Consider the following 25,575-nt stretch of genomic DNA (forward strand, 5'->3'; position numbering starts at 1 on the left):
CTTTCACCATTTCTTTCAAAATTTGGGAGGATGCAAGGCAAGGTGGGCTCAGCCTGATCACCAGCTCCCAAAGCAGGCTGCTGCCCATAGGTGGTGAAATGCAAATTGTATTGCAGCAAGACAATATTTTCCTTTTGGATTCTGGGTTTTGTGTGCTTTTGGAAAGCATTTGGCAGCCACAGCAAGTATGTTTACAAAAAGAGCAGAACTGGTAAAGTTCAGGTTCGTGTTTGGATTCAGCCCCAGCAAACTGAAGCTGAAGCTGTGCCAGACGTTTGAAGCTGCCAGACGACAGTTCATCTCAAACAGAAAGCTGAAGAGGGGGAAAGAAATTTGTCAAATGTATTCCATGTGGAATTTCAGGCAATTTAATTTGATTCACTACACTCTGAAATGTCTTGGACTTCCCTATTGTTTCTTTACTTTAACACTAAATTTGATACCTTCTGGGATTTTCAGTGCTTTGTCCTGCATTTGTCACGTTCTCTAATTTACAGGCTTCAGTCTCTCTTGGTTTTAATTGAAGGGACTGAGCCCTGCAAAAGTGCTCCATGGAATTCAAGGTTGCTAGTTTAATCTTGAAGTTGTTCTTCAGGCGAGGGGACAGCCTTTCTTTTGGACACCACTGCAGGAAGAAGGGCCAGAGGGGATGAATGCAAAAGAGAAAAGTTTCAGCAAACCTCATCCCTGTGACTCCTTTGGTGGCAGCAGCAGCAGCCAAGCTCCGTGGGGATGCTGTGCTCAGGACAGGTTCCAGGCTGGCTGCAGAGGCTGGGAAGTTCTGTTTGGGTCAGTGCTGACCGCCACCAGACTGCCTGGATCTATGGTTTATTGTGGTTTTGCTTTTCCAGTTCATTTGCTGCTCTGTGGGTGGATTTCCTGTGGAGTCAGTGGACACTGGAGCCCAGCCCCAGGGCAGGATCCTCTGGCTCTCTGCAGCCTGGCAGCTCTGACCCTGGCCAGGGTTTGTTACCCCCAAAAGTGCAGTTTGGGCATCAAGGCCACTTGTTCTCCTCCTGCTCCCTCTGATCAAGTGCCAGAAACAGAACTCAGAGCTTCCATCTGTAAATAAAACTCACTCAATTTGTCCAAATGTCAAAGCACTTGAGCCCACCAGGAACCAAACAGTGTTTTATTCTACATAATAATATTTTTTCTTGAAACCTGCAGACTTGTGTTGGTTATAGCTGAAGGTAAAGGACTGCTGCTGCTTTTTGTGCAGGCAGAAGAGCAGAGGTGCACAGCAGCTGCAAGTTAAATATAGCTACCCTGCCTTGACTCTTCCAGATAACAAAGTCTTCCATTTCTAATATTCTTGCCTGAAACATCTATTCATTTACTGCACTGGGATCTGACTCCCTGGATCAGCATGCGTTCACACTCGAGCCAGGCTGAGGAAGATGAGAACACTCAGCCCCAAAGTTGTCAGTGTTTACACACAAGTCAAGTCCGTAAGGAGTTCACTGTCTACTGGTGTGTCTGATTTTTTTTTCCCCTGACATGTGCAGCCTCTGTTTCTAGGTGTTGAGAGTTTGTTTGTTTGAAGAGTGTGAGGAGAGAGAAGCCCGAGGCTGTCTGACACAGCTGCAGTTGGAGCATCTCTTTCAACTTTTTTCCTAGGCTGCAAATGCCCTCTGCTCACTTTTTTATTTTTTTTCTCCTCAACTAAAAATCTTCCTGCAGCTCCTGATGTCTTCCTAATACACTTCTGGCAAGTTGAGAAGAGCTCTGTGGCAGAGAGGAGAAGCCCCCAGGGCCAGCAGGTCGCTGTCAGTGGGGCAGTGGGGGCTGGCAGGGGTGGCTGTGGCTCTGCAGGAGCTCTGTGTCCTTGCCCACTTCCCACCACTGCTCCCAGTGTTGGGATGTTCCTGTGCCAGCAGGGCTGGGCTCTCTGCCCTGCCCAGGAGGGCTCCAAGCCTCCCATGGGGATTGTCTCCAGCACAGTCCCAGCCTCCCAGCAGCTCCTTCCAGGGATGCTCCTGCCCACAGGTGGGATGGGTGAGCAGCTGTTTCCACCTGGACACGGCCCTACCATTGCACACACTCCATCCTTTACAGTTACCACACCAAGCTTCCATAAAACTTGCAGTTCTTCCTCAAGAAGTGCACAGTGGTGTTTAAAGTCTTTTCCCACATAGGTAGTTTGACAAACATGAGAGTGTTGTGGAGATCATTAGTGCTAAGAGTAAAACCTCCAAATAAAGCGCCCTGGGATTTATGTACTCTGTGCTGGTAATAATAATTAGAACACATCCTACTGCAGGTAACTCCCACAACTTGCACTTTGCTCTGAAGCTGGGAAACTCATTGATTAATCCATGGGGTCAATCAGTCCATCTTGTTTGGAGAGTTAATCTCGGGTGTGCACCAGGACCAGGAGTGAAACAGGTTTATTTACTGCTGCTTAATCAGAGAACCCAAACTCTCCTGTAGAGTGGTGAGAGGTTTGTTTCTACTTAGCCTTTAATTGCAAAATGATCTCATTAGTGCCATAGTGAATCTCAGTACTGTCCTACAGACATGTGGAATTTAAAGAGCAAAGAACAAAAATGGTTGCCTGTAAAAACTCAGCGTCTGCCACAAAGGGTGGTGCAGTTGGTATTGGTAGGATTATCCAAATCAGACCTCTCTTTATTAGCCTTTTAATCTGGAGCTGGAACATCAGCTGCACATCCCTGTGGCTTTTGTCTGCGTTGCTGTTAAAAACAGAGGAGGGTTGTCATGCTGAAAGTGCTAGGAAAGGTTTTTATCCAAAGATAAAGATGCTGAGAACAACATGGAAACCAACAGCACAGTCACTGTGGTGTTTACCAGAGAAAAGGGCAATTCTCCAAGTTATCCCAGCAGAGAACTTCAGACCTCACAAGTGTCCTTACCTCTGTCATCAGGCTCATGTATTAATTAACCATTCCTGAGATGCCTCAGTAAGGCTGGTGGGCAGTGAGTGCATCCCAGATGGGCAGAGAAATCCCAAATAAAGCAATCCTCACCCAAGCAGTGCTGGAAACCCAGAGGTGAGGTTGCATACTCACAGTAAAGCCCTGAGCGTGAAAATGTGGAAAGCAGTGAAAAAGGTCTTTAGCATGAGCACCAGTAGATGCAGGTTCATGTTTCTGTGCTGAAGGAAATGCTTGAATGTGAGTCCACATCCTGCAAATCCAATTCCAACTCACTGCCCTTTGAAATCTGGAAGTATTTCTGTGCCTTTTTGGCAGGAATCTGCTGGATTTAATGTAGAAAATCGGGGATAAAAAGACTCCTCTTAAACTAATGCTAAATACCAGAAAGAGAATAGAAGGGAATATTCCCTTTACTGATTGTTTCTAATCAGATAAAAATAAGTGACAGTGTAGGAAGAATCCCTCTACTAACTGCCAGAACATGTCGATTTATCAAATTTTTCTGCAGTTGCTCTTTTTTTGCGCTCGCCTCGGAGCTGACAATGTATGTTTTACAGTGCAGCAAGGTAGATTGATTGATCCTAAATAGAAAAGCCTTTGGGGTCTCGAGCTGATGTTTTAGCTTCAGAAAAAAAACTGAGTAAAGCATGTTAATGTAGAGAAAGGAGCCTGGCTTAATTGGACCAACTCCTGGCTTGCTGAAAATTAATGGCTGGCTGGCTGTTGCCAGAGTGATTCATCTTTTCTATCATGTTCTATAGTCCTTCTCTCCAGGGGTCTGTACTCCCCTCCAATTCCAAACCAAAAGTGAAATACACTTCTTCATTTTTTTCTTCCTCAAAAACATGTATTTTAGTTGAATTGGCTCCCAGTAAATGAAAAATGGCACAGGTGGGAATACGAAGGAGGCACTCAGTGTCTGGGATTTAGATTTTTGTTTTGTTTGAATGGGATTTAGATTTTTTTTTAATGTACCCTTAACTCCTCATTGCTACTGGCTGACTGCACATGTGACTTTTTAAAGGATCCCAATTTGTCTGTTGAAATGTATTATTCCTTTTCTTTTTCTCTGGCCATGGAAACAGAAATTCTGTGTAAGCAAGACCTGATAAAAGTGAATAGAAAGCTGGAAAAGATGTTGAAAGCATTTAGGAGGCTCTGGAAATGAAAAGATGACTTTTCCATGTAGTTCCATCAAGCCTACAGAAGTATTTCATATTTTTCAAATAAATGACTTGTGCAGGAAAAGGCCTTGCCATTTTCCCTATAAAACATACAGCCCTGGCTTTGTGGAAGCAAAACACAAAACAGCTGCAGATGAACATGAGGAATTCAGTGGTGTGTGCCTCAAACCCACATGGACAATCTGATCCTGGAGAGGGTTGAGCTCTGGAACTTAAAGAGGGCAAATTCAAAATGTGCCTTTAGACATGAAATACTTCTGTGTCCCCTTTGAAATCTCTCTGAGTTTCTGCTGGAGGCAGATTGCTGCTCTGTGCTGATTCCAAGGTGTCACCAGTTGAGTGGCACATGGAGTCATTTCCAACAGGTATGTAATGGGTTGGGAATGCCATGAATGTTGTGTTATTGCATATCCTGAACAGGAGGATTTGCTGTAACTGAAGATTACAAGAAGATAAATAAAGAAAGATTTTGTTTAACATAATTACATATGGTAAATTGTTATGGTAATTTACTATTTTTCAAGTAAGGCAAATATTAGCAGTCATAGCTCAGAGATCATAAATAATGCACTGGAAAATTGGATGCAATGTTTCACATTGACCTGAGATTTGGGAAATGGGTAGAATTGCAGCAGATTTCTGTGCCATTAATTGCAAGAAAATAACATTAACAACATGCTAAATCATTCTAAATGTTTTCAGCAGATGATAGACTGTGGGATAGTTCATTAATTCTCCAAACTCATTCTTTATATTTGTTTTTTACTCCAAGAACACTTAATGAATAATCAATGCTTTGTGAAGCTGAGGGTGTGAGCATGCACGTTTTTATATACATTCATATACCAACATCCATCCATTTATTTCCTACAGTTTTTTGTATCAAAGCATTTTTTTTAACTGTATACTCTTAAACTCAATCACTAGGGATGTTTTTATTAGTCTTTGAAGCAGCTGTTTGAATTGCTGTTTTTACCTTTTACCAGAAGAGTTTGGTTCTCCCACGGTGCTATAAATATTAAATAAAGACACTAAGAGTTTATTAGTGTGATATCCTTTATGGGGACATGGTGAAAATGTAACCTATAAAATTAGAAATGAGAGGATGAAAATTACACATTGTCTCCATCAGGTTTTACAACCATCATTTTTTCCTATTTATGTGTTGTTTTTCTTGCAGAGAAGAAGGGCTCGGAGCATTTAATGAACTGCAGGAAGCAAATCTGGCTGTGTGTTGTATGATAGTGTGGGATTTACTGCAAGCAGGAGTGGGATAGACACAGGAGTCCAGGCTTAGATGCTGCATTGTGTCTAAGTGTGATGGCTCAAGTCGGTTTTAATTTCCACAAAACACTGAAACACCATCTCTAAGCTCTCCCAGACTGGTCAGAATGCCATTGGTACCTGGGTACATCCATCCTTTTAATACAGAGAAACAAAACAGGACAGGATAGGACAAGAGGGAACAGCCTCAAGTTGCACTAGGGGAGAATTAGGTTAGATGTGAGAAAAAATTTCTTCACTGAAAGGGCTGTCAAGCAGTAGAAGAGGCTGCCCAAGAAAGTGATGGAGTCACCAACCCTGGAGGTGCTCAAATAACACACAGATGTGGCACTTGGGGACATGGTTTAGGACTGGGCTCTGAGATCTTAGAGGTCTCTTCCAACCTTCATGACTCTATTCTATTAAAATCCTCTTGTCTCCATTTCAGTATTTGCCTTTTGTAGACAAGATATTTCAGTCACAGAATAATTCCATGTGTATTTACATGTGCTCATGGTTCTCCATTTCACACAAATGCAATAATTTGTGTGACATCCCTCAAATTTTTCACCCTGCACTAATTTGGAAATGCCCAGTAGTTTGCAGAGAGAAAGATCTGCCTCTGTTTGCTTTTTGAAAGTCCATCTTTCTAATTTTTCTGTCTTCTTCATTTGTATATTGGTGATGGAGGCTGTTGAAATTCCAGGACTCAGATCCCAGCTTTGCTCCAGGTTTCCAGCGTGGCCATGGGGAATTCACTCAGCTGCAGTTGCTTCCCACTGCTATAAAACAGTTTTCTCAAAGAACCACAGAGGGACTGCACGAATGTAAAGAAGGATGCCTCCAAAATGTGGCTGTGTAAAATTTTATGCTGCACACTTACTTTGCCAAATAAATGCAGCTTCCCAACGAGGCACAGCACGCTCTGCTTCACATTAGCAGAGAAATCACTTTGCGAGGCTGTAGTGTGCCCGTGCATTTCTGTGCTTAACTGAATGGTTTCATGCCAACAGGAGCCTCTCCACACAGGACATGTTTGGGATTTTTTAATTTCTGGTGTGGCCTGAACCCCCTGCAGGAGATGGAGGAGATGGATGAGTGCAGACATTTGGGAGCGTCAGGCCAGAAGTGCCAGGGCAGGAATTCAAGTGATTTGCTCAGGATCACACAGGAGGGACATTTCCCTTCGTGCTGAGGACTGCAGACATCTGAAATCCCCAAAGGTTGCAGTTAAGCCATTCTCACCTTAATGATGTTCACAGAAGGGGTGTGAGGGGAGGATTTGGCAGCTCAGATTTATCCCAGTGCACCGGGTGTAAGGGAGCTGGTCAAGAGACACAACTTGAAAAGCAGATGGATCCTGCTGGAAATGGTGCTGTGTGTTTGCTGCTTTAAAGTTCATCAGGAAGGAAACATCTTTTGCAGAGATAATCCTCAAAACCATGGTGAAAAGCAGAGTCCTGAAGGGACCCATCTCCTGAACTGTGGGATGATGTCCTGCCAGGGGGTTTATCCTAATAAACGAGTATTATCCCTCCTGCTCTTCCAGCCCTGTGCTGCTTGCCAGAGGGGGCACTTTTTAATGGACTAGGAGAAGTCAAAGGAAAATCCAGAAGGATAAGGCTAAAAGCGAATTCTTTGGTTTATACCATTTATAGTCCTATTAAATTCAGTATTTCTCTCAGACGTTTGGGGGGCAAGAAGTTCAGTGTATTCGAACATCTTTCAAGATCCTTGATCATTTGACTCTGTCCAACCAGCTTAACAAGCTAAATAATAAAAGGGAACAATGCAAAACTTGTTGAATTTTTTTTTTCACCCTGTGTCTTTTTTGAAGTAAAATACCATTTTTTTTTCCTCAGATGCCCAGCAGTTTGCTGCAGATTCCTGCAGCTCCTCTGCCCGTCGCTCAGTACCTGTTTCAGCTTATCAAATTGTTGTACTTCCTCCTTTCATAGAGAAGCAATTAAAAATGATGAGGGTAAAGGGTTAAACCTAAAAGCTTGCTAATGAGGGTGCCTTCTTGGTTTTTCTTTCATCAGGCATTAGATGCTGTTTTCAAGCATAAGCTTTCGATATGCTTCACTGAACATTTTTCCAGCGTGTTTTTTTAAAAGTTGGGGCTTTTTTACCATCCTGTAAAAATGATAGATGTGTGACTCTGCTGTTTATCCAAAATCCTAATTACTGATGCTGCAGCTTTTGAATGTTAAATTCATGCAGTGTTCTTTAGGCTTCATACTGGTCAAAGAAAGATTGATTTGTGTCCACAGAGAGTTCTGAGTCTAGTAAACACAGCCAGTGTTTGTTTATTTATTTATTGCATTATTTGAAAGTCAAGAGTTGCATCAACTGCAAATTACGTACACTTAGAGATTTCTAAAGGAGAAAAAGGAGGGGAAAAATCAAAAGTTGTCTGCCACTGAATGAAATTTTAATTTCTGTCTCCACAAGAGCAAAGAATAGGGGTAAGAGGTAGAATTTGAAAATACAGGTGAGATTTCCTTGAGCTGTGCTATTTATTATAGAACAATAGCTTGATTTTTTTTTCCTGAGCCTACATGCAGATATTTGGGAAAAGCACTTTATATATAAATATATCTAAATGAGATTTATAGATCATGTGGATCTTTGTGTGTGTGTATATATAGTTCAGCTCAGTCTTGTAACATCCCAAGGACTAATTTCAAGGGGCAGCAAAGAGGATGATTTAGGATTTCTAATCACAGAATCATTTGGGTTAGAAAACACCTCCAAGGTCGTTGGGTCTGAGCTGGGATGGAAGTGGGAGCAGCTCCTGCATCTCCAGAGTGTTCCTGAGCTGTGTCTGAGCAGCTCCTGTGCCTGACAGAGCCACCAGGGTCATCCCCATGGGCTGAAATCTCCTGCAGAGCTGCCCAGGTGAGCCAGAGCCCATTGCTGCTGTGCAGAGTGACTGAAAACTCTGCATTTTTGTGTCCTTGAAGCTTCCTTGCAGTTCCTAAGGGCTCTCAGGAGAGGAACTGGCTGTGCTAATCCCTTGCTGAGCATTCACCTACCTGTGCTACCTGAGAGGAGCAATGTGGGACAGAGACACTTGTTGGAAAAAAAAAGAAAAACCAGACGATTTCTCTCAGGATTTTCTCCGTCTCTAGTCAAGTTTGTTTTAAACTAATGGAAGTAATTAGCAAGTCACAGAGGGACTTTGTCTACGAGGTAGCCATTTTTAGATAATGGAGCATAAAAGTCGACACAGTGACATATGACACCAGAGCAGCATCTTGGAGCCACGAGCTGGGTCTTAAGCAGATGTTTAAGTATTTGAATACTGAAATCACTACATACACATATAGAAAGGGTTTGTTTTTTTTCTCTCTAAGACTACTGGAACACTGTAGGGCTTTCTTTTAATCTTAATAAAATCAAAGCTCTGAAATGTCTTTTAATGTGCAGTTATTATCACTCCTTTCTCTCTTCTGTAAATGTCTTTCAGTGTATGGTACCTGAGTATTTGGGGAGCAGGGATGGAACTTGAGTTTTGACCATTACACAGCAGCAGCTGATGTGCCAAGTTTCTAACAGTGACCATGGTGTTGAGCTGAAAATAAATAACATTTAAAAGTGAAGATGCACTTGATATGTTCACACATGTTTACTGTAGCTGTGAGTGCAGGGGAGATTTGCAGAAATTTCAGAGAGATGAAGGTGATCTCCCAGGGTGGTCCCAGAGGTCTGGGGTATCTCCCCTCACAGGTCTCTGAGTTCACAGCAAATTTTGTGTGTGCTTACCCTTTTCAGGTTGTTTTTATGTATTGGATAACTTTATCAATCTCATTTTTTATAAATCAATCTGTGACATTTGCTGCTTGTGCCCAGCAGTTGCTGCAGCATTTGGTAACACTTCCCACCACACACATAAAAATGTACCAATGTGGTCTAAATAAATACACAGCAAAAAAGAAAAAAGAAAGCCTCTGTGTACAGTTCTGACACGATCAGAGCACCCCAGTTATTGAGGGGTGCAGTTTGGGGAAGTTTGCCACAGTCTGCTCCTCATTTCTCCTTACTTTGACAGCCACATGGGTTGAGCCATTTCCTGGCTGATTTTCTTTCACCTGTGCCATGGTTGTTTGTTTTTTTTAAATTTAAATCCAAGTTAGTCCTTGACTGAGCTCAGAGCAGCTCTGCAGAGCTGTGGCTGGTACAGGGAAGGGACAGGTGAAGCTGCTGTCACTGCATCCATCTCCACCACAGCCACTCTGGGTCGGTGATTCAACACCCTGAGGCCTGGCCCCATTCCCTGTATAGTCTGCAGAGCTAGCCTGGGTGCTCTCATGTAGAACAGATGAGATATTAGAGGCTCTTCCCTGGATTTCTTCAGTTTATTACTCGGATGGCTTCCATGAGAACAAAGAGAGCGATCACAAAGGGGCTCGGGGTTTTCCTATGGGTCAGGAAAGGGGAGGGGGAACTTTTGACTTCTTTCCAATAGGATTTCAGATGGTCAGTCCATAGGTTTTACAGGGTTAGAGAGTTACAGGGACATTCCATTCTTAAGGCATCAGGGTATAAGGTTACAACAGGTCAGGTCCAGCTGAGCCAGCCCTTCCAAGGCAGGGATTGAGTCCCAGCAGGTTCTCCTCATCTCCAGGCAGGCTGGAGCATCTCAGCATGGGAGAGCCCTAACGATCCGAGCTGGAGCGCTGTGCATCCGTTCTCACTCTCCTGAGATGTTTTTACGGGTACAATATGTTTTCCTTCACCACATGTGTGTTCCGCCCCGTGGATTACTCAAATGGCAGAAAGTGTTTTGTTTCCTGTGTTATTAGCTGCAGGTTCAATTTCTATCAGATTTGTCAATGCTGTCATATAATAGAGCTGGGGTTTTTTTTCTGGTCTAATGTATGTGACATGTTTCATAATGCCAATAAAAATAGTTCTCAAACTAGACTGTGAAAGACTTTGACCAAAAAAAAGGCGAAAATAGAAATATCAGCGACTGGGGAGCTTTGATCTGACAAAGTAGGCTTTCAAATGACACGTTATGGTTTATGAAGCACAGTTTTACAGTTCCTTTTGGCAGTAGCTGTAACATGTGAGGGTTTGGCCAAGGTGGGAATGCAGCTCTGGATAGGGGGGTCCAGTCCCAGCAGCAGGTGTGTGCTCCAAAATGGTTTCAACTTTAATTTCTGTGTTAAATTTCTTTTTGTTGTTTTTATATTTCTGATAATGGAATTGTTATGGGCTTTTGAATTTCAGTTAAGAATGTGCAAATAGGCTATCTGATAAGTAGGTTATTGAAGGGTTAGGGAAATGGAGAACATTTCCTGAAAAAAAATACCCACAGCTTGGGTAATAGACTCCAGTTGAATTTAAAAGATAATGGTGACAAGGGAGAAATCCACTTGTAGAAATGGGGAACAGCTGTGTTTGAGATCTAATGAAACTGTATCAAATACTTTAAAAATGGCTTACAACTTCTTCCCTGGGGAACAGAGATAAAGCACAAGAGCACTCCTGAAAGGTCGAAGAAACAGTTAAATCATTTCCTTGATGGTTATTAGAGATATAGAAGACATCAGTGAAAATTAAATGTCTGAAACTTGTATTTGATTGCTTTCCTTATCACGCCAATCTCACACATTTCTCCCATCTCTTCCTCTCTGTTCTAGTAAAATTTAACAACTGTGCTGGAAACAAGGGCGTGCGGTACGACACCAACAGCCTGGACTTCAAGGTGAGGGCGGACGGGACCCTGTACTCTGCCCAGCACCTGCAGGTGCCCTCCAAGCAGCTGATCCTGGTGGTGACTGCCTGGGACCCCCAGACCCTGGCCAGGTGGGAGGCCATGGTCAGGTTGCTGGTGGCAGACAAGTCCCAGCACAACGGGCACAAGGTGAGAGTTTTTTCAAAGCTGTTTTTCCTGATTTGTTCTTCCTGTGCCCCAAAGTGTTTGTGTTGCCTGGTCTGTGCTTCATAAGGAGGTGTCCAAGTAGGAGATGACATTAGCAGCATCAAATTCCTTGCAAGTGATTCTTGAACTTCTCTGGCTGAAATTATTGAAGGTCTCCAGTGAGGGAAGTGTTCTCTCAGTTCATACTTCTGTGTTTTTAAGTGACCACTTTGTCATGCACTGCAGGTCATGTACATCATGTTTGCACCTCACAGCTGATAATCTCTCTTGACTCCAAGTCAAACCAGCAGATGAAGGGTGAAGAGTCAAAGTCAGCCATCTTCTGGATGTTTTTAATTCAGATTTCTTTTGTGACAGCGCAGGCCTGGAGTCTCACACTGGCAGCTCTGCCCTGCTCTCATCTCCCCAGATTCCAGAGTTACTCCTGCGAGCAATCTGCACAGCCCTGCAGCTTCCAGAGCAGAGATTTGGGCTTGTTCCTCCCCTTGCAAGGACAGGGAGTGTTGCTGCTGCCTGATAAGGGCCACATGCTCAGGCAGTGGAGTGCCAAACATCCCCTGTGCTCAGTGCCAGCATCCTCCTCACCACCCCAGCACACAGCAGCCACAGCCAGCCTTTCAGTCAGGAGGGCACAGATGGCTTCTTTCTGCTTTAGCTCCAGACACACGGCAGAAAAGCAGGGCTCTGTCCCTGCCCAGCAGTCTGAGAGCAGCGTTCCTTCAGTGAAATGTGGTGCACAGGGCCACTGCAGCTGGGGGCTGCTCCATGAAAACACATTTCTTCTGCTCAGCCCCTGGAGTAGCTGTCGCTTTCCCACCTCTTCTCTATCATTTTTGGCAGCAGCAGCAGTTCACCTTTTCATTTTCAATGCCAGTCTGGCTGAAGCTCCTTCACCACACAGAGTAAATGCAGTTATCTTCTCTGGTGCTGGCTCAAACAGCGCAGTGCTGGGCTGCTTGGGTGGTGGCATTTGGGCAGGGTTTGGCAGGGAATTGTTTCAGGAGCCTGATTTATTGCTGGATCTTGAAGAGCTGCAGAGGTGTGTGTCCTGGGGGCAGCCCTGGCTCCTTCAGGGACAGGTGGGGTCCCTTGGCCCTGCTGTAATTTGGATTATTGCACCACAGAAATGTCCAAAGCCTGGCCCCTGCTGCCATCCTTCCTGTAGTGCTTGGACAGGGAGGCAGGGCAGGAAGGGAAAGAAGGACAGACTTTCTGTGTCAAGTTGTTAAATTCCACCATGTGACTCTGTGCCATTTGGGAGAATTTCTGGCCACGTGTGAGACAAAAAGGAAAAGATTTGGACAGACTGAAATCTCTCACTTACCCAGTGGGCTGACCCCTAAGGTTTTTCAGGGCTTAGAGCCACATGAATACACTTCTGCTGCTGTTCACAAGGCTTGGGCTTGTGCAAGATGTAATTAAGCCCTGTTTGCTATTGTCAACTCTGTTTGCCATTTCTAACCAAAGAAATACGGCTTCCTTCTAAAAGTAATTAAATATTGAGGGAACAAAGTAAGATGTCTCATATAGTGCTTTAAATTTCTTCTCAGTGCAGAAGGAAAAAAACCTGAATAAGCACACATTTCTGTTTTAGCAGAATATTTGGTTGTAAATTCATCTAATGTTAATGTAATCTGAACTCTGGTTGAAAACAGAGAGAGCTAAGCTTCTTAAAATTCATATCCCTCCTTTCTAAAAGCCTTGTTAGTGTGCAGTTTGAGGCTGGAAAAATACAGAAAACAAGACTAATGACAAGGTCATAAGCAGTTTTATTGTGGGTCCCTATAGCAGGCATCTGACTTGTGTTTTATTTAAATGCCTGTGGTTTTTGCAAGCAAAATAATACTTTGTTTGCTAAAGAAATAAATATGATTATGAGATTATTTTAAAAAATAATAGTGTTTGTGCTGAAAAAAGAACCCCAAACCTTACAATATCCAGTTCAATATGTTTCAGGCCGTGACCCTTATATGTTTTGTGGCTTTTACTAGAGGCAGATTTCACATTTGGTTTTGTGTAGAATAATATGACTCAAGCAGAACTATATATTTTTTTAAAAGACTTTTCAGACTGTTTTGTTATACTCAAGATATAAAGATAGCAAATGTGGGAGAGAAAGGAGGAGGTGACCTGAGGGAGGGAGACCAGTTTTCTTCTGGTGCATCCATTTATTTCCAGTTTACTTTGTAAATTTGTGACTGATTTTGCGACAATTCTGAACAGTTCCCAGACATTATAAATAATTGGCATGAAAATTCGGTTACTGCACCTGCTGATCACTGTTTATTGGCACCTACAGCACAAAAATTAGTAATTTTACCTTGTTCCTGCTCAGCTCCATGAGCAATGGCTCATGGGCAGCCCCTTGTGATTGGGCTTGGTGCCTCTCAGACCCCCTCTGAAAGGATAAATCAGAATTCAGTCTGTGATTATCCAGGGATTAAAACTGCATCAAAACCAGCCATTCTAGAACGGCCATCATTAGACATTTGGTTTATTGTGGAGGTTATAATCAGAATAAATACTACAGGGGAAATCAGTGGTTTTGGGATTGGCTGAGATTTTGGGGACAGTGGGGACTGCTCTCCAGGTGAGCACAGAGGATTCATCTGTTAATAAATGATGCTTTGGGTCTGTGATCCTTTCTTGTCACAGTATTTGGGTGAAAATCTGTGTCACAGGCTGAGGGTGCTTTGGTGGTGGCCAAGGGCTCCCCAGGCAGCAGATGATTTCTTGCTGGGACAGAACAACCCTGTCCTGGTTTGGAGGACAGGTGTCTGCTGAGAAAGGCAGGAGCCTCTCTTTGAAATGGAGAATGTAAACCCCCTCCCTCCAAATTATTATAATTTTGAAATCAAGGGGCTCGCAGGCAAAGATATGGGAATTAGGAATAACAGTTCTTTACTAGGGAAATTAAAATAGAAATACAGCACTACAAAGAAACAAACTCCAAACCCTGACACAGTCAGAGTACAACCTGACACCCGTCAGGCAGGGTGTTGGCAGCAGTCCCATTCCATGGTGGCTGCATCCTCCTGCAGTGACAGATGTGGCTCAGTTGGAGCAGTGCTCCTGTACAAGGTGCAGTTTCCCTCCGGAGCTCCAGTGGTGATGTGGAGAAATCCGGTTTTCCTCTGGAGTCCAGTGGAGAAAGGGGCTCCCTTAGTGTCCCAAAACCTCTGTTTTTATCTTGGTAAGAAATGTTGGGCTCTTCCCCCTGGCTGGAGCAACTCCCAATGGGATGCAGTAATTTTATCAGTCCCACAGTGGGACTCAATGGCCATGAGCAGAAAATGACTGGCTGGAGGAAGGATGGGTTGTGAAAAGATAAAGAACAATGCCCTGCCTGGTTTCAATGGATGGCCCATTAGCAGAATATCTGCCGTTGAGATAAGGATCACTGCCCCCACCCTCAAGAGATGGTGATAGAACAGATACCTTTGATCACACTCTGGATTGTAACCCAAGACAAACCCTTGTGTGCTTCCACTGCAGCATCAACAGGTTTGGTGTCCATACCTGTGCCCCAGATTCCCCAGAATCAGCAGGTTTGGTGTCCATACCTGTGCCCCAGATCCCCCAGCTTTGCCCTTGATGCACCCTGACATTTCAGTGGGGAGGGACCCACACAGTGACAATTTCCCCTCTTTCACAGTGTTGACCTTATAAATGTGCTGGTTGCTTTGGATGACTGAATAACCTGCCAGTTTTCAGTGAAAACCACTGTAATGAAAGAGTTCTAACTACTACATTAAAGTGTCATGCTAGTAGGGTGAAATGATAGAAAAGAAGGCAAATACTTTAAAAATGTATTTTATGACACATGAAGCATGCATTTCCCCTCCTCCCCAGAAAACACTTGAATGCAAACTTTTTTTTTCTGGTTAATACAAGTGATGTTAGTAACTCAAGGAACTTTTTTGTTCAGTCTTGCAGGAAACCTGATAGCAATTCAATTAGGAAATGCAAATGAGGTCACACATTTCCCACAAGAGTGCTGAATTACCCCAGAGGAAACTGAGTGATATTCCAGCATAACAATAAATACTTAAGATAAAGTTTCTTCTCCTGTTCTTGTCTGGCTGCCTGTTGTTCCAATTGAAAGTATCAGTCGGGGCTGTGGGTGTAGTTTGGGAAGAGGGAAAACAAAAAAAGAAAAGAGAAAAGAAAAGAGAAGAGAAGAAAATAAAGGAGAACAGGAAAAGAGAAAAGATGCTATTTTATGAAATAAAATAAAGTCTTTGTGGCTTGTGTCAGCATTTGTGAAAGATGAACTAGACTGGGATAATGCTCCAGAAGAAAATGAAATAAAGCTCGGCTTTACTTATCTGGAATTAGCAGTGTAAGAGTGCATGCTGTTATTTTGAAAAATTGCTTATTGATTCAACCAAAAGTCTAAAAATGAAGATTATGTTTGTGAACAGTGACATTGCTGGGGACTGCAGTCTTCAGAGCGTCCTTTTTTACTTGGAGGAGCTCAAAACTTCCCAATTACAAGTAGAAATATTGTGCCATTTGTCCTTCACACCCACACCTGCCCTCTGTGTCCATCAGTCCAGGCTTCCCCTCATCATTCCTTGGAAATCAACTTCCTCCAGCCCCTGTGTTGGCTCATCCCATCTGACCTTCTCATTTATGGTGATTGTTTTCTTTAATTTTCAGTCTTTCATGTGTCTAAGGCACATCTGGCGAATTTTCTTCTGTATTTATTTAGCTATTTTTCTGTAATTGTCACCTCACAAGTTAAAATCCAGATTGTAGAAATACAGCATAGGAAGGAATTCACAGCAAAGAGCTTAGATGTACAGATATATTTAGGACATGTATGATGTCAGTCATCTGCTGCCAGTGACTTAGATTGAAAAAAAAATACTGTTTTCTTTGAACCATGTTTATGTCAACCAAAGTTTCTTGTTGTTTGAGCTTTTCAAATTCTGAGCATGGAAATATGTAAATTTTTGTAATGTTAAATCACTGGGGAATTGTGCAATTAAATTTGGAAATATATGAGGTCTGCAGCTAGTGTTTAAAGCATTGAGAATGCTGTCCAAAATCAATTCTTGCTTAAGCGCAGCTTGTGTTTTATTATGTCTCATCTTATTTTGGGCTGCTTTCATAACCCAGCTATGAGTCCACAGCCATACAATGTGAATGTGAAAAGCTGATTCTTACAGACAGGGTTTTTTTATTATTATTTCAAGCCTTTAAATAATCATCTGTGATATTTTACCTGGCTGAGGCTTTAAATTCCAAGTGCAGCCTTTTATTGCAGATCACCAGCACAAAGGTCTGTGGAAAGGAAAGGCTTATTCAGCACTGCTCTCATCCATGACCTGGGTTATTGTGCAGCCAGGATGCTCTGCACGAGGCTGGGAGCCTCCCCTGAGGCAGGAAAATCAGAGTTTAAGTGGGATCTGTGCTTCCAGTGACTCTGTCTCCCTGACACTCTTGAGCAGAGGAAACGAGAAAAAAATGTGTTCCCTTTATTTCTTTCTTCCTTCTTTTCCCTGCACTGGGGTGAGATGTTAGCTATAGCATCAGGGTGATGGGATTTTGCCCCATCAAACTCTTTTATCACTAGAGAAGGGCTGAAAAAATGAGGTTTTAGTCGTCATACTGCCTTTTTCTGACAATATTGGTGCATATTTTAAGTGCTGGGTCATTGCACTGGCACTGTCCTCTTTCACTTCCTCTGTGGGGGATCCGAGGCAGTAACTAAATCCAGCAAAATGGCAGCTGGAATAATTTTTATTTCTGTGTCTCATCAGTGAAGCAAGACCTGAGTTTATCTGTCAGGGAGAGTGCATACAGAGATTTCTGTTTCCTTCAGATAACTTGTGAGACATTGTTTAGGGTTTTATCAAATCAGATCAGTGGAAAAGATGAGAAGGAGGATGACTAATAAATTAGTATCATATAATTGTTACCAGTGAGACTGCTCATGATAATTGTGCAAGTCTAATGAAGATGCATCTGCTGAACTTGCCTGACCTCGTGCTTAAGTGAATTTGAGCATCTCACATGTGATCATTGCAGGAGGAGAGGGTGGTGTTTGTGCAAACACATGAGCATCCCTGGCCTGATTTCCAGGTGTGCTGAGTGCCATGGCCTCGTGCTGAAGGCAGGAGAAGAAGTGACACACTGCTCATTGCCTTGGAAAATCAACCCACTCTGGGAAGTTTCCAAGCTCTGCACTTGCTGCATTTAGTTCTTCAGCAGTCAGCATCATACCAAGGGTCAGGCTCAAAGCCGTGCTCGAAAGACCATCTGTAAGTGAAATTCACTCCGGATCTGTCTTCCTTCAAACAAAAAGAAGTCCTAAGGATTGAACTGCCTGCACAGAAATAAGTTGTTCCTGATAAAACAAACCCCTTGGACTGCTGCGTGCTCCTGCCTCTGATGTGTTCCTTGCCCTTGCCAGATCAAAGCTTTTGACCTCCCATTTCATGTTCTTTGTTGGTAACTGCTGAAGTCTGACTGCCACTTCAAAAAAAAAAAAAATTTTGTAGTGGATATCCTAAAAATACCTTCATTGCTGTGATAATCTGATGAAAGCTGCTTGTAAACATGAGTTTGAGTGCAGACAAAAATTGCTTCATACAGGCACGTCCATAAAAATAAACTTTTTATCCAGGATCTCTCCTTTAGCCCAGCAAGCTGAGACAGGTTGGTGGGGGCAAGCTCAGTGTGAAGGAGGGTTTTGGTTCCTCCTGGATTGTGGGATGAGGTGGTGACCCTCTGGCATGTCCAGCTGCAGTGAGAGGAGCCAGGGATGGGTTGTCTGGGGGTCTCCAGTCCCAGCAAGGAGTGGGATCTCCAGCACTGTCCCCACCCAGCAAAGCATTTAAACCCAGGCTTAAATTTTCATCTTGCAAATGGAGATAAATTGAATGTGTCCTCACGGTCAAATTTGAGCATTTCTTAGGTGCACTCTGGAATTGGAGAAAAAAAAGAAGAACAGTCTTTTCTCAAGAGCCTCTTGAAATAACCAAAGGATAACTTGAAAGGGCAAATTCTCATGCTAACACTGAGGAGAAGTACCAGGCTGAATTACTTTGCTTTGTGCTAAAGGAGCAGCAGCGCCTGTGATCTTTTAAATCTCTTGTGATCTTTTTACTTGCAAACATTATGAAGAGGAGGAGTATTGTTAAATTTAATTCATTATGATTATTTTAATTCATGTATCTTTTGAACCTCATGGCTTTAGAAAAATAAAATGAGATTACAATTTTTCACAGGCTTTTAAGGAGTAGACTTGTTCCTGCTTCTTTCTGTGATGAAGAGCACTTGTAGTAGTCTGAGTTTTAGAAGCAAAATAAATGTGTTTTGGAATCAAATTTTCAATTATTTGTTAGAGGTTTTGTTGGGGAGGAAGAACTCAGGTTGCTAGCCCAGATGGATCATACATTTTTCTGAAGATTAGGTGCAGGATGAGAGAGGTAATTCAAGTTGCAATAGAGGTTTTCACTGTATAGTATGTAAAAAGATCTACCACCTTTATTCCCAACCTATAGGTAACAAGTATGAGTATTTTGTGATTTAATAGCCCTGCTCTTGAGAAGTACTTGTACTTCTGAAGCCATTGTGTATGGCTTCTCCCAATTAGGAGAATGACATTAACTTGAAGGTAGAAGTGTCTCTTGGTAAACACTAGAAGGTAGAGTACAACAGTAATTTAGATGTTTCTTAAACAATCCTACCTGAGAAGCACTGTGAGATTAGATCTTACAAAGGGAGTATGAAAAGGTCAAGTTGATGTGGGGAGCTTTGCAAGGAAACAACCTCATCAGAACTTTTCTTGTAGGGATAAGATGTTCAAGCCTTAAAATGAGGAGGAAAAGTACATCCTGAGCTGTGCTTTGGGGGTGATGTCATCTTCTGTCCACTGACAGCTCTTGCAATATTCAAAGCTGACAATGACAGGAAGAGCAGCACAGGTGCTGGGGACCTGTGGGAGTCATAAAGGATCCCACCAAAGGCAGACATTTCTGATGTACCTGCTTTGGGACGTGATTCTTGCAAGATCAGCTTGAAACCCTGTGAGAGTGCAGTGGCCAAGGTGCCTCTGATCATCCCTGTGCTAGCACAGAACCAGTCTGAGCACAGCTCTGCCTCTCCTTCCCATCTGGAGCTCCCCTCCCTTGGGGATCCCGTGAGCATTTTGTGTCATTTGATGGGAGCCCTGTGCCCATCCCAACTGCAGCACAAAATTGATTGAAGTGCTCTGCGGGCTGCCTGGGTTTCAGCTGAAATTGGTGACAGCTTTTACCCAGCAGAAGGTGTGGGTGAGTTCAGGAAATTTCTGAATTTCAGTTAAATTCTGCTGGGAAATCAACACCTGCTGTCCCAGCCTGGTCAGCAGGCTCCCAAAAATCCCCATTCTGGCCCTGGGGCTGCAGCCTGTGTCCATGGGGCCCTCAACAGCCTTGGGAGGTTTTCTGGTTAAATAAAACAACATGTATTTGGGGTTTTTTAAACAAGAGCTTGCTGTGGTAACCACATGGGTTATGCCCAGAGCTGGTGCATCAATTTTCTCTGGAGTCCAGACTTAACTCAGCATTTAATTGCAGAAACCCACAAAGGGCTCTGCTGCACCTTTTGCAAAGAAAGGATCTTCTGCCTGACTCATGTGTGTCATGTTCTCCCTATTTAAAAATTCCCTGGTTTTACCTGTTACTCTTCTTCAGCTTTTTCCTTGCTTTGCAGCCCTGCAAAACATTCTGACTCCTCGGTCACGCTGATCACATTTTACTGGTTCAATCGGGTAGAATTTTCCAAAGCCTGCAAAGGCAGCCAGATACCTAACAACCTTAAATTTGCATGCATGCCTCATTTTTCAGCTCTCAAGGAACAGGGCTTGTAGAGCTTTGACACTGACTCCTCGGGAACGAGGGGTTTTGGCATGGCTGATGCATTTGTGTGTGTTACGTGGCTCATTCTTCTCCTCTGAGGGCAGTAACTTGCTTAGCTTTTAGTCAAACTTTTTCTTCCCTGTCTGCTGATGTGTTCTAGAAGCTCATGCACTTGCCAAATCTGACAATTTTTCTTACTAATTGACTCTAATGCGAACTGCTCTATGCAGCCCCACTGCTAGCTGATAAAAAAACAAAAAGTAATGAATTTTTGCTTAACTAGCTGATTTAATTAAAATGTTTTATACTGTACTTGTGTGGTTTCTATAAATGGAGAGGTAATTTTGTTTAATGAGTTCCTAACCAAACATAACATTCCTGACTGTACAGAGCCAGATTTGATAAAGGTCACAAACGCTGCAATTCCACTGTTTGCTTTTGGAAGTCGTGATGATCAAACAGCTTGCTTGGGTACTGGAAATATCTTGTCAGGATTGGTTCTCTCTATTCCTGCTTGTAGCAGAAATTATTAGTATAGTTTTTAGGAGCAGAGGGGTTTCTTCTCTCTATCTGAACACTGTTCATTATCTTTAAAGTGGAAGTGTACTGCCAAAATCCCATCTCGTTGTCAATTAGTGGCTTCTCTGCAAACACATTAATTTAATGCCCCTGCTGAAGAGCTGTGCATGTTGGAACATCTTGCTGCTAAAACAAAAGTTTTCAGAGCTCTTTGACACAAATCATTCATGAATGGCAATTTCTGCCATGATGGTAATGGGATGTGACATGAAGCTATCTTTGATTAAATTTACCACAGTTTACAACTATTAGTAAATAAAGCTGATACAGACAGTCATCACAAAGTTCTAGAGTGTGGATAAGGAGAAAAACAGATTATGGATTCCTTACCTGTGCAGTTCCTAAATAATGGCTTCACATAGCACAACTATAATAAATTAAAATCTAAAATTAAAAGTCTGAGCTTCTTAAAACTACTTTTTTTTCCCCGTCTCCAACTTCAGCAAATTCAGCAATGACCTAAATAAAAAAGGAATCAATTACCGTAAAATAAATAAATTTGCTGTTTGTTTTGCAACCCTTTCATTCTACTGTACGAGAACACAAAATAGAATATCTTTCTAAACTGAAAGATCAAAAACTGGAGAAATGGTGCATTTTGGGAAAAAAGGGTTCATTCGTCCTCCACTGCCGTCCCTGATGTCAGCAAAATGTTGTTTCCTTAGAACAGAATTCATGCAAATGTTTATTTTGCAGAGCTCTCATGTTCCCTTTGTTAAAGAACTAAGCTCTATTTTCATTGTCTTATTTTCTGTTTGGTAAATATCATTTTCTCCTGTCCTTTCTGCAGCTACCATGGAAACAAGCAAAAATGCTTCAGATTAAATAGTTTTAAATAGATTCTTTTTTTTCCCTCATAGAAAACTGTACCAGTTTTCAAAATTTATATTGATATAGGAGATGAAGGGAAATGTGTTTGAGCAATGGACTAAAGGTGGCTTTGTATCCCCTTGTATTGATAAAAATATATTAAAAACACGTTGCCTCAGTTAAACCCTACGAGTGACACTAGGAACAAAGCAACCCAAGCATTATTTCTTTCCTGAAAAATGTCTAGTGTGAAGTGTTAAAGATCCTACGAAAATAATAAGACTGGCATATAAATAAAACAGGCTAAATCATAAACAGTTTTGATACCTGGAAAAATAAAGGCCTTATTTCCTTTCCTCCAATTGCAGAGGTACTTTTTACTGCAAATGCAAGTATAATATATTTTAGTGCCGAATCTGGAGCATTTCATTTTTGAGTTGAGCCCTATGAAATTATTAATCTCCAACAAACGCACCCTAAGACTCACTTGTTATTTATATGCAGGAAAATGGTGGCTTATTTACCCAAACATTAGAGTGATCCAAAATGTTCAGCTAAGCAGGAACACAAAATATGATATTATATTATGTAAATGGGTTTGTGATACGCTCTGCTGGATAATAACTTCCAGATGTCTCCGTAGCCAGAGGCTGACGGATATCAAAGGCAGGTTGGCTGGGAGGGGAGACAAGCCAGCTGGCGAGGCTGGCTACTGCTAAGTGTAGTGGAAGGTGGGAGCTGGTGTTTCTTCACACTCACTGGGTTTATTTGTGGGCTAGTGAAAAGGGAGCAGCTCATAGCCGCCTTGTCACGAGCAGGATTGTGCTGGAGGGGCTGCTGGCATCCCACGTGCCTTGTTCTGTCATTTTTTACCTTTCACGAGTAGAGGTTGGGTTTAGTGTGAGTGTCCCAGTAAATGAAAGGTGATGAGGCACAGGCCAGCTCTGACAGGAGATTATAGACTCACTAAATGGCTTTTCCAGCTCGTCCTTTATTCCCAGTGCCAGGTGCAGACAAGGAGTGTCCCTGAGCTCTCAGCATTGTGGTGTAAGTGGGGTGAGGTGAAGACTCTTCAGCCTCAGCAGTTTGGAGTAAGGTGTCCTGAAGCTGGTGGGTTTTGAAGTCTGACAGTCCCTATGGGATTTAGCTCCAAGTCCTCTTCCAAATGCAGCAGGTTGTGTTCACCATCCTTAAAGGCAATTCTGGACTGAAAAGGGACTGGAAATGACTCCTGGGAGAGGCCATTGAAACTGCTGACATGGACTCCACAACATTCCTTCTGTGAAGCAGCCTGGGAGAAGAAAGTTCACAATCCTCATAGGCTGTGAAAAAATTGAGATTGTGATTGGGGCTGCACCTCCTCCAACTTCACATTGCTTTCTGAAAGCTTGATCTGCCATCTCAGTGAAATGTTTCTGATTGATTTCTAGATGGTTTTAATTGATTTCAACTAATAGGAAAAAAAAAAGAAAAATAAAAATGGCAAGGGGAATTGCTGGTCAAATTCTGCCACTGTGATCTGCAGTTGATCCTCAGCTCTTCAGCTGCCTTATCAAACGCAGGGAGGATGGTCTCCAAGAGGCTCTTCCTCTGCCCTGAGCTGCTCATAACAAATACTAAAGTTGCACATTCCAGAGAGAGAAGCATTTATCAGCAGAAGATGCAAGGGCTGTGTTACAGTGCTGGCATTGTCCATGTGTGCCACAGTTATGGGCCAGAATCCCACTGGAAGAGTTGTGGGGTAACTCAGAGCCAGGTGTCCATCTCACGCTTGCATAATTTGGCCTTTGAGTGATAAAGCCAGCACAGGACAGCTGAGCTTCATCAGCGAGCTCTGGAAGGTTCTGCCCCAATAAAATACCAAGGCATCAGATCCTATTGAATCCAAACTCCCCTAACAGGTTTACATCCCAGCATGGGCTCTTCTCCTGTTGTTTTTCTTCATCCCACATTTTGTAATTACTTTTTCCCCTTGATCATGAAGGTTTTCATCTGTTTTTGCTCAGCTGTATTTCTCCAGCTTATCAGTGGCCTAAAGTGATAGACAGGCATAATTATCTGACTGTTTTATATCCTCCTGTAATTATCTTTGTATTACCAAAGACTGGGCTCACATGTTCCATGTTCAGAGTTTGATCCTGTTGTTACGAGTTATAAATGTCACCGTGTAATTTTTGGATTGGAGAGTGGATTTCACTTTCCCTGGACACATTTCATGGATTGCTTTCTCTGGTGCTGCTCACCATCACCCTCATGCTGTGTATAAGGGAATCACAAAAACAGTGGCAGGGAAACCACCCCAAAGCAGCAGCACTAGAGGTGCTTGACTTGATTTTGTCAAGGATTGTGGATAGTTTGTGTTCTGGTGGCACTGCAAAAGATAGAGGAATATTTAATCTTTTGAAAATGTGTCTGAGATTCCCTATAGCATGTGGCCAGTGAGGCCATGAGTGAAGAATCAGTTGTCATCGCAGTAAAAGGTGTTATTCAGCAAAAGCAGAACTGAAAACTGTATTTTAGAATTCATTTAATTTGGTGTCACAGTCTGCTTTTGAGTTGAACTTTAGATTCTTGCAAACTCAGAAACACTGGAGAGTTTTCTGGGGCTTGCATTTCAACGATGCTGTTATTCCAGATACGTTCTGGGATGTTTCAGTCAGAGATCTGAATAGTTCTGGCATTTATACTCACCAGACTTTGTTACTGCATTTGTCTCACAGCTTTTAAACAGCAGAAAACATGTACAACATATTTGAACAACACCAGAGAAATTAGGGTCATGAGAATGCATTGTCAACAAATGAAGATAAAAAAGAGCTGTTGTTTAAAAAAAAGAAAAAAAATCGTTGTTGCAAGATGCTTTTGAAATTCTACATATCAAATTCAGAGTCATGTTGGTGATTTATTCTAATATAGGAAAACATCATCAAGAGTGACAAGCAAGCTAGTCACTGTCTAGTCACCTGCCAGCAAGTATTTCATACAGACTAAAAAGGCTGCTATTGCCTTGCTGAGCTGACACTAATTATTTCAGTATACACAGAGCTTTGGGACTCGTGTTAATTCTCAAGTCTCTCTTTAGTTCAGACTCATTCCACTGCGTAAACTCAGCAGAGCACAAATTATTTGACCATCCTTTCATAATCTGTCCCCATGCTCACTTGCCAATTATATAAACTGATCCAAATACCTGCTCTCAAAGGATTCCCATTTGGGAATCACAAGCCAATTAAAAAAAATAGGGGATATCCACTATTCTGTGGCTCTTGTCTCGTAGTCCTATTTCATGTTGTAGTGCATTTCTGAGTGTCTTCTTTAGATAACACTGTTTTCATCAGTGTTCAGAAAAGATACCTTTCTGGCAATAAAATCATTTTTAAATGAAACCTCTTTTGGATATAGCATTGCATCCCATGGGAAGGAGGAGGTCAGCAGTGCCTACCACTATCCTGACTATCCCAAGAAGGTCTCCCACTGCCACACCATGATTCTGTTTCACTGTTTATTACACTTCAGTAAGCATTCTGAGAGCAGCATCTAAATATTGAACATGGTGCTATGGTTGAAGGTGTGTGAACAGCACTTAGGTGAGCACAACCCACATCATGAGTGTGAGACAGGACCTGAGGAATGTGTCTGACTGAAAAGACCATATTTGTCTGTTCTGTGAAAATTCAGCTCTGGAACAGGCTTGTTTTTAAGGTTTGCAATAAAAATAGCTGTATTTTGGCACAAATGCTTCCAATCCTTGCAGTCAGTGGATGTCTGCCCTCCAGAGGTAACAGAGATCAGAGCCATGACCAAGCTGTGAGAATGGGCTCCTTGCTGCTTCAGTGCCCAGCTTCAGCCTCTCCAGCCTTTCTGGAGAAGGTACACACAGCTCTGGAGCCACATCTCAGTTTAATTTTCATATACTGTTTAGTTTTCATATACTGTTGAGTTTTCATATACTGTTTAGTCTTGAGGTGAGTGCCTGTTTCTTCACCTCCCAGTCAGGAGCTGAAATGTGTTTACAGATGGATTTACATCAAACTAGAAGGCCTGAAGCAATGATTCCCACTGAAATCAGTGCCTACAGATAACTGCTTGGAGGG

At 42.5% G+C, this 25,575-nt stretch overlaps 1 protein-coding gene across 2 annotated transcripts in view; it reads left to right on the forward strand.

Moving 5' to 3' along the window:
* Positions 1-25,575, forward strand: part of CDH4 (cadherin 4) — a 420,434-nt gene that overhangs the window by 239,873 nt on the left and 154,986 nt on the right. For both annotated transcript variants that reach the window (XM_033074736.1, XM_033074737.2), the window contains exon 3: positions 10,999-11,222. In XM_033074736.1, the coding sequence (XP_032930627.1) occupies positions 10,999-11,222 (224 nt within the window). The remainder of the gene's footprint in view (positions 1-10,998; positions 11,223-25,575) is intronic.

The sequence above is a fragment of the Catharus ustulatus genome, chromosome 17, assembly GCF_009819885.2.
Source record: "Catharus ustulatus isolate bCatUst1 chromosome 17, bCatUst1.pri.v2, whole genome shotgun sequence".
NCBI lineage: Eukaryota > Metazoa > Chordata > Aves > Passeriformes > Turdidae > Catharus > Catharus ustulatus.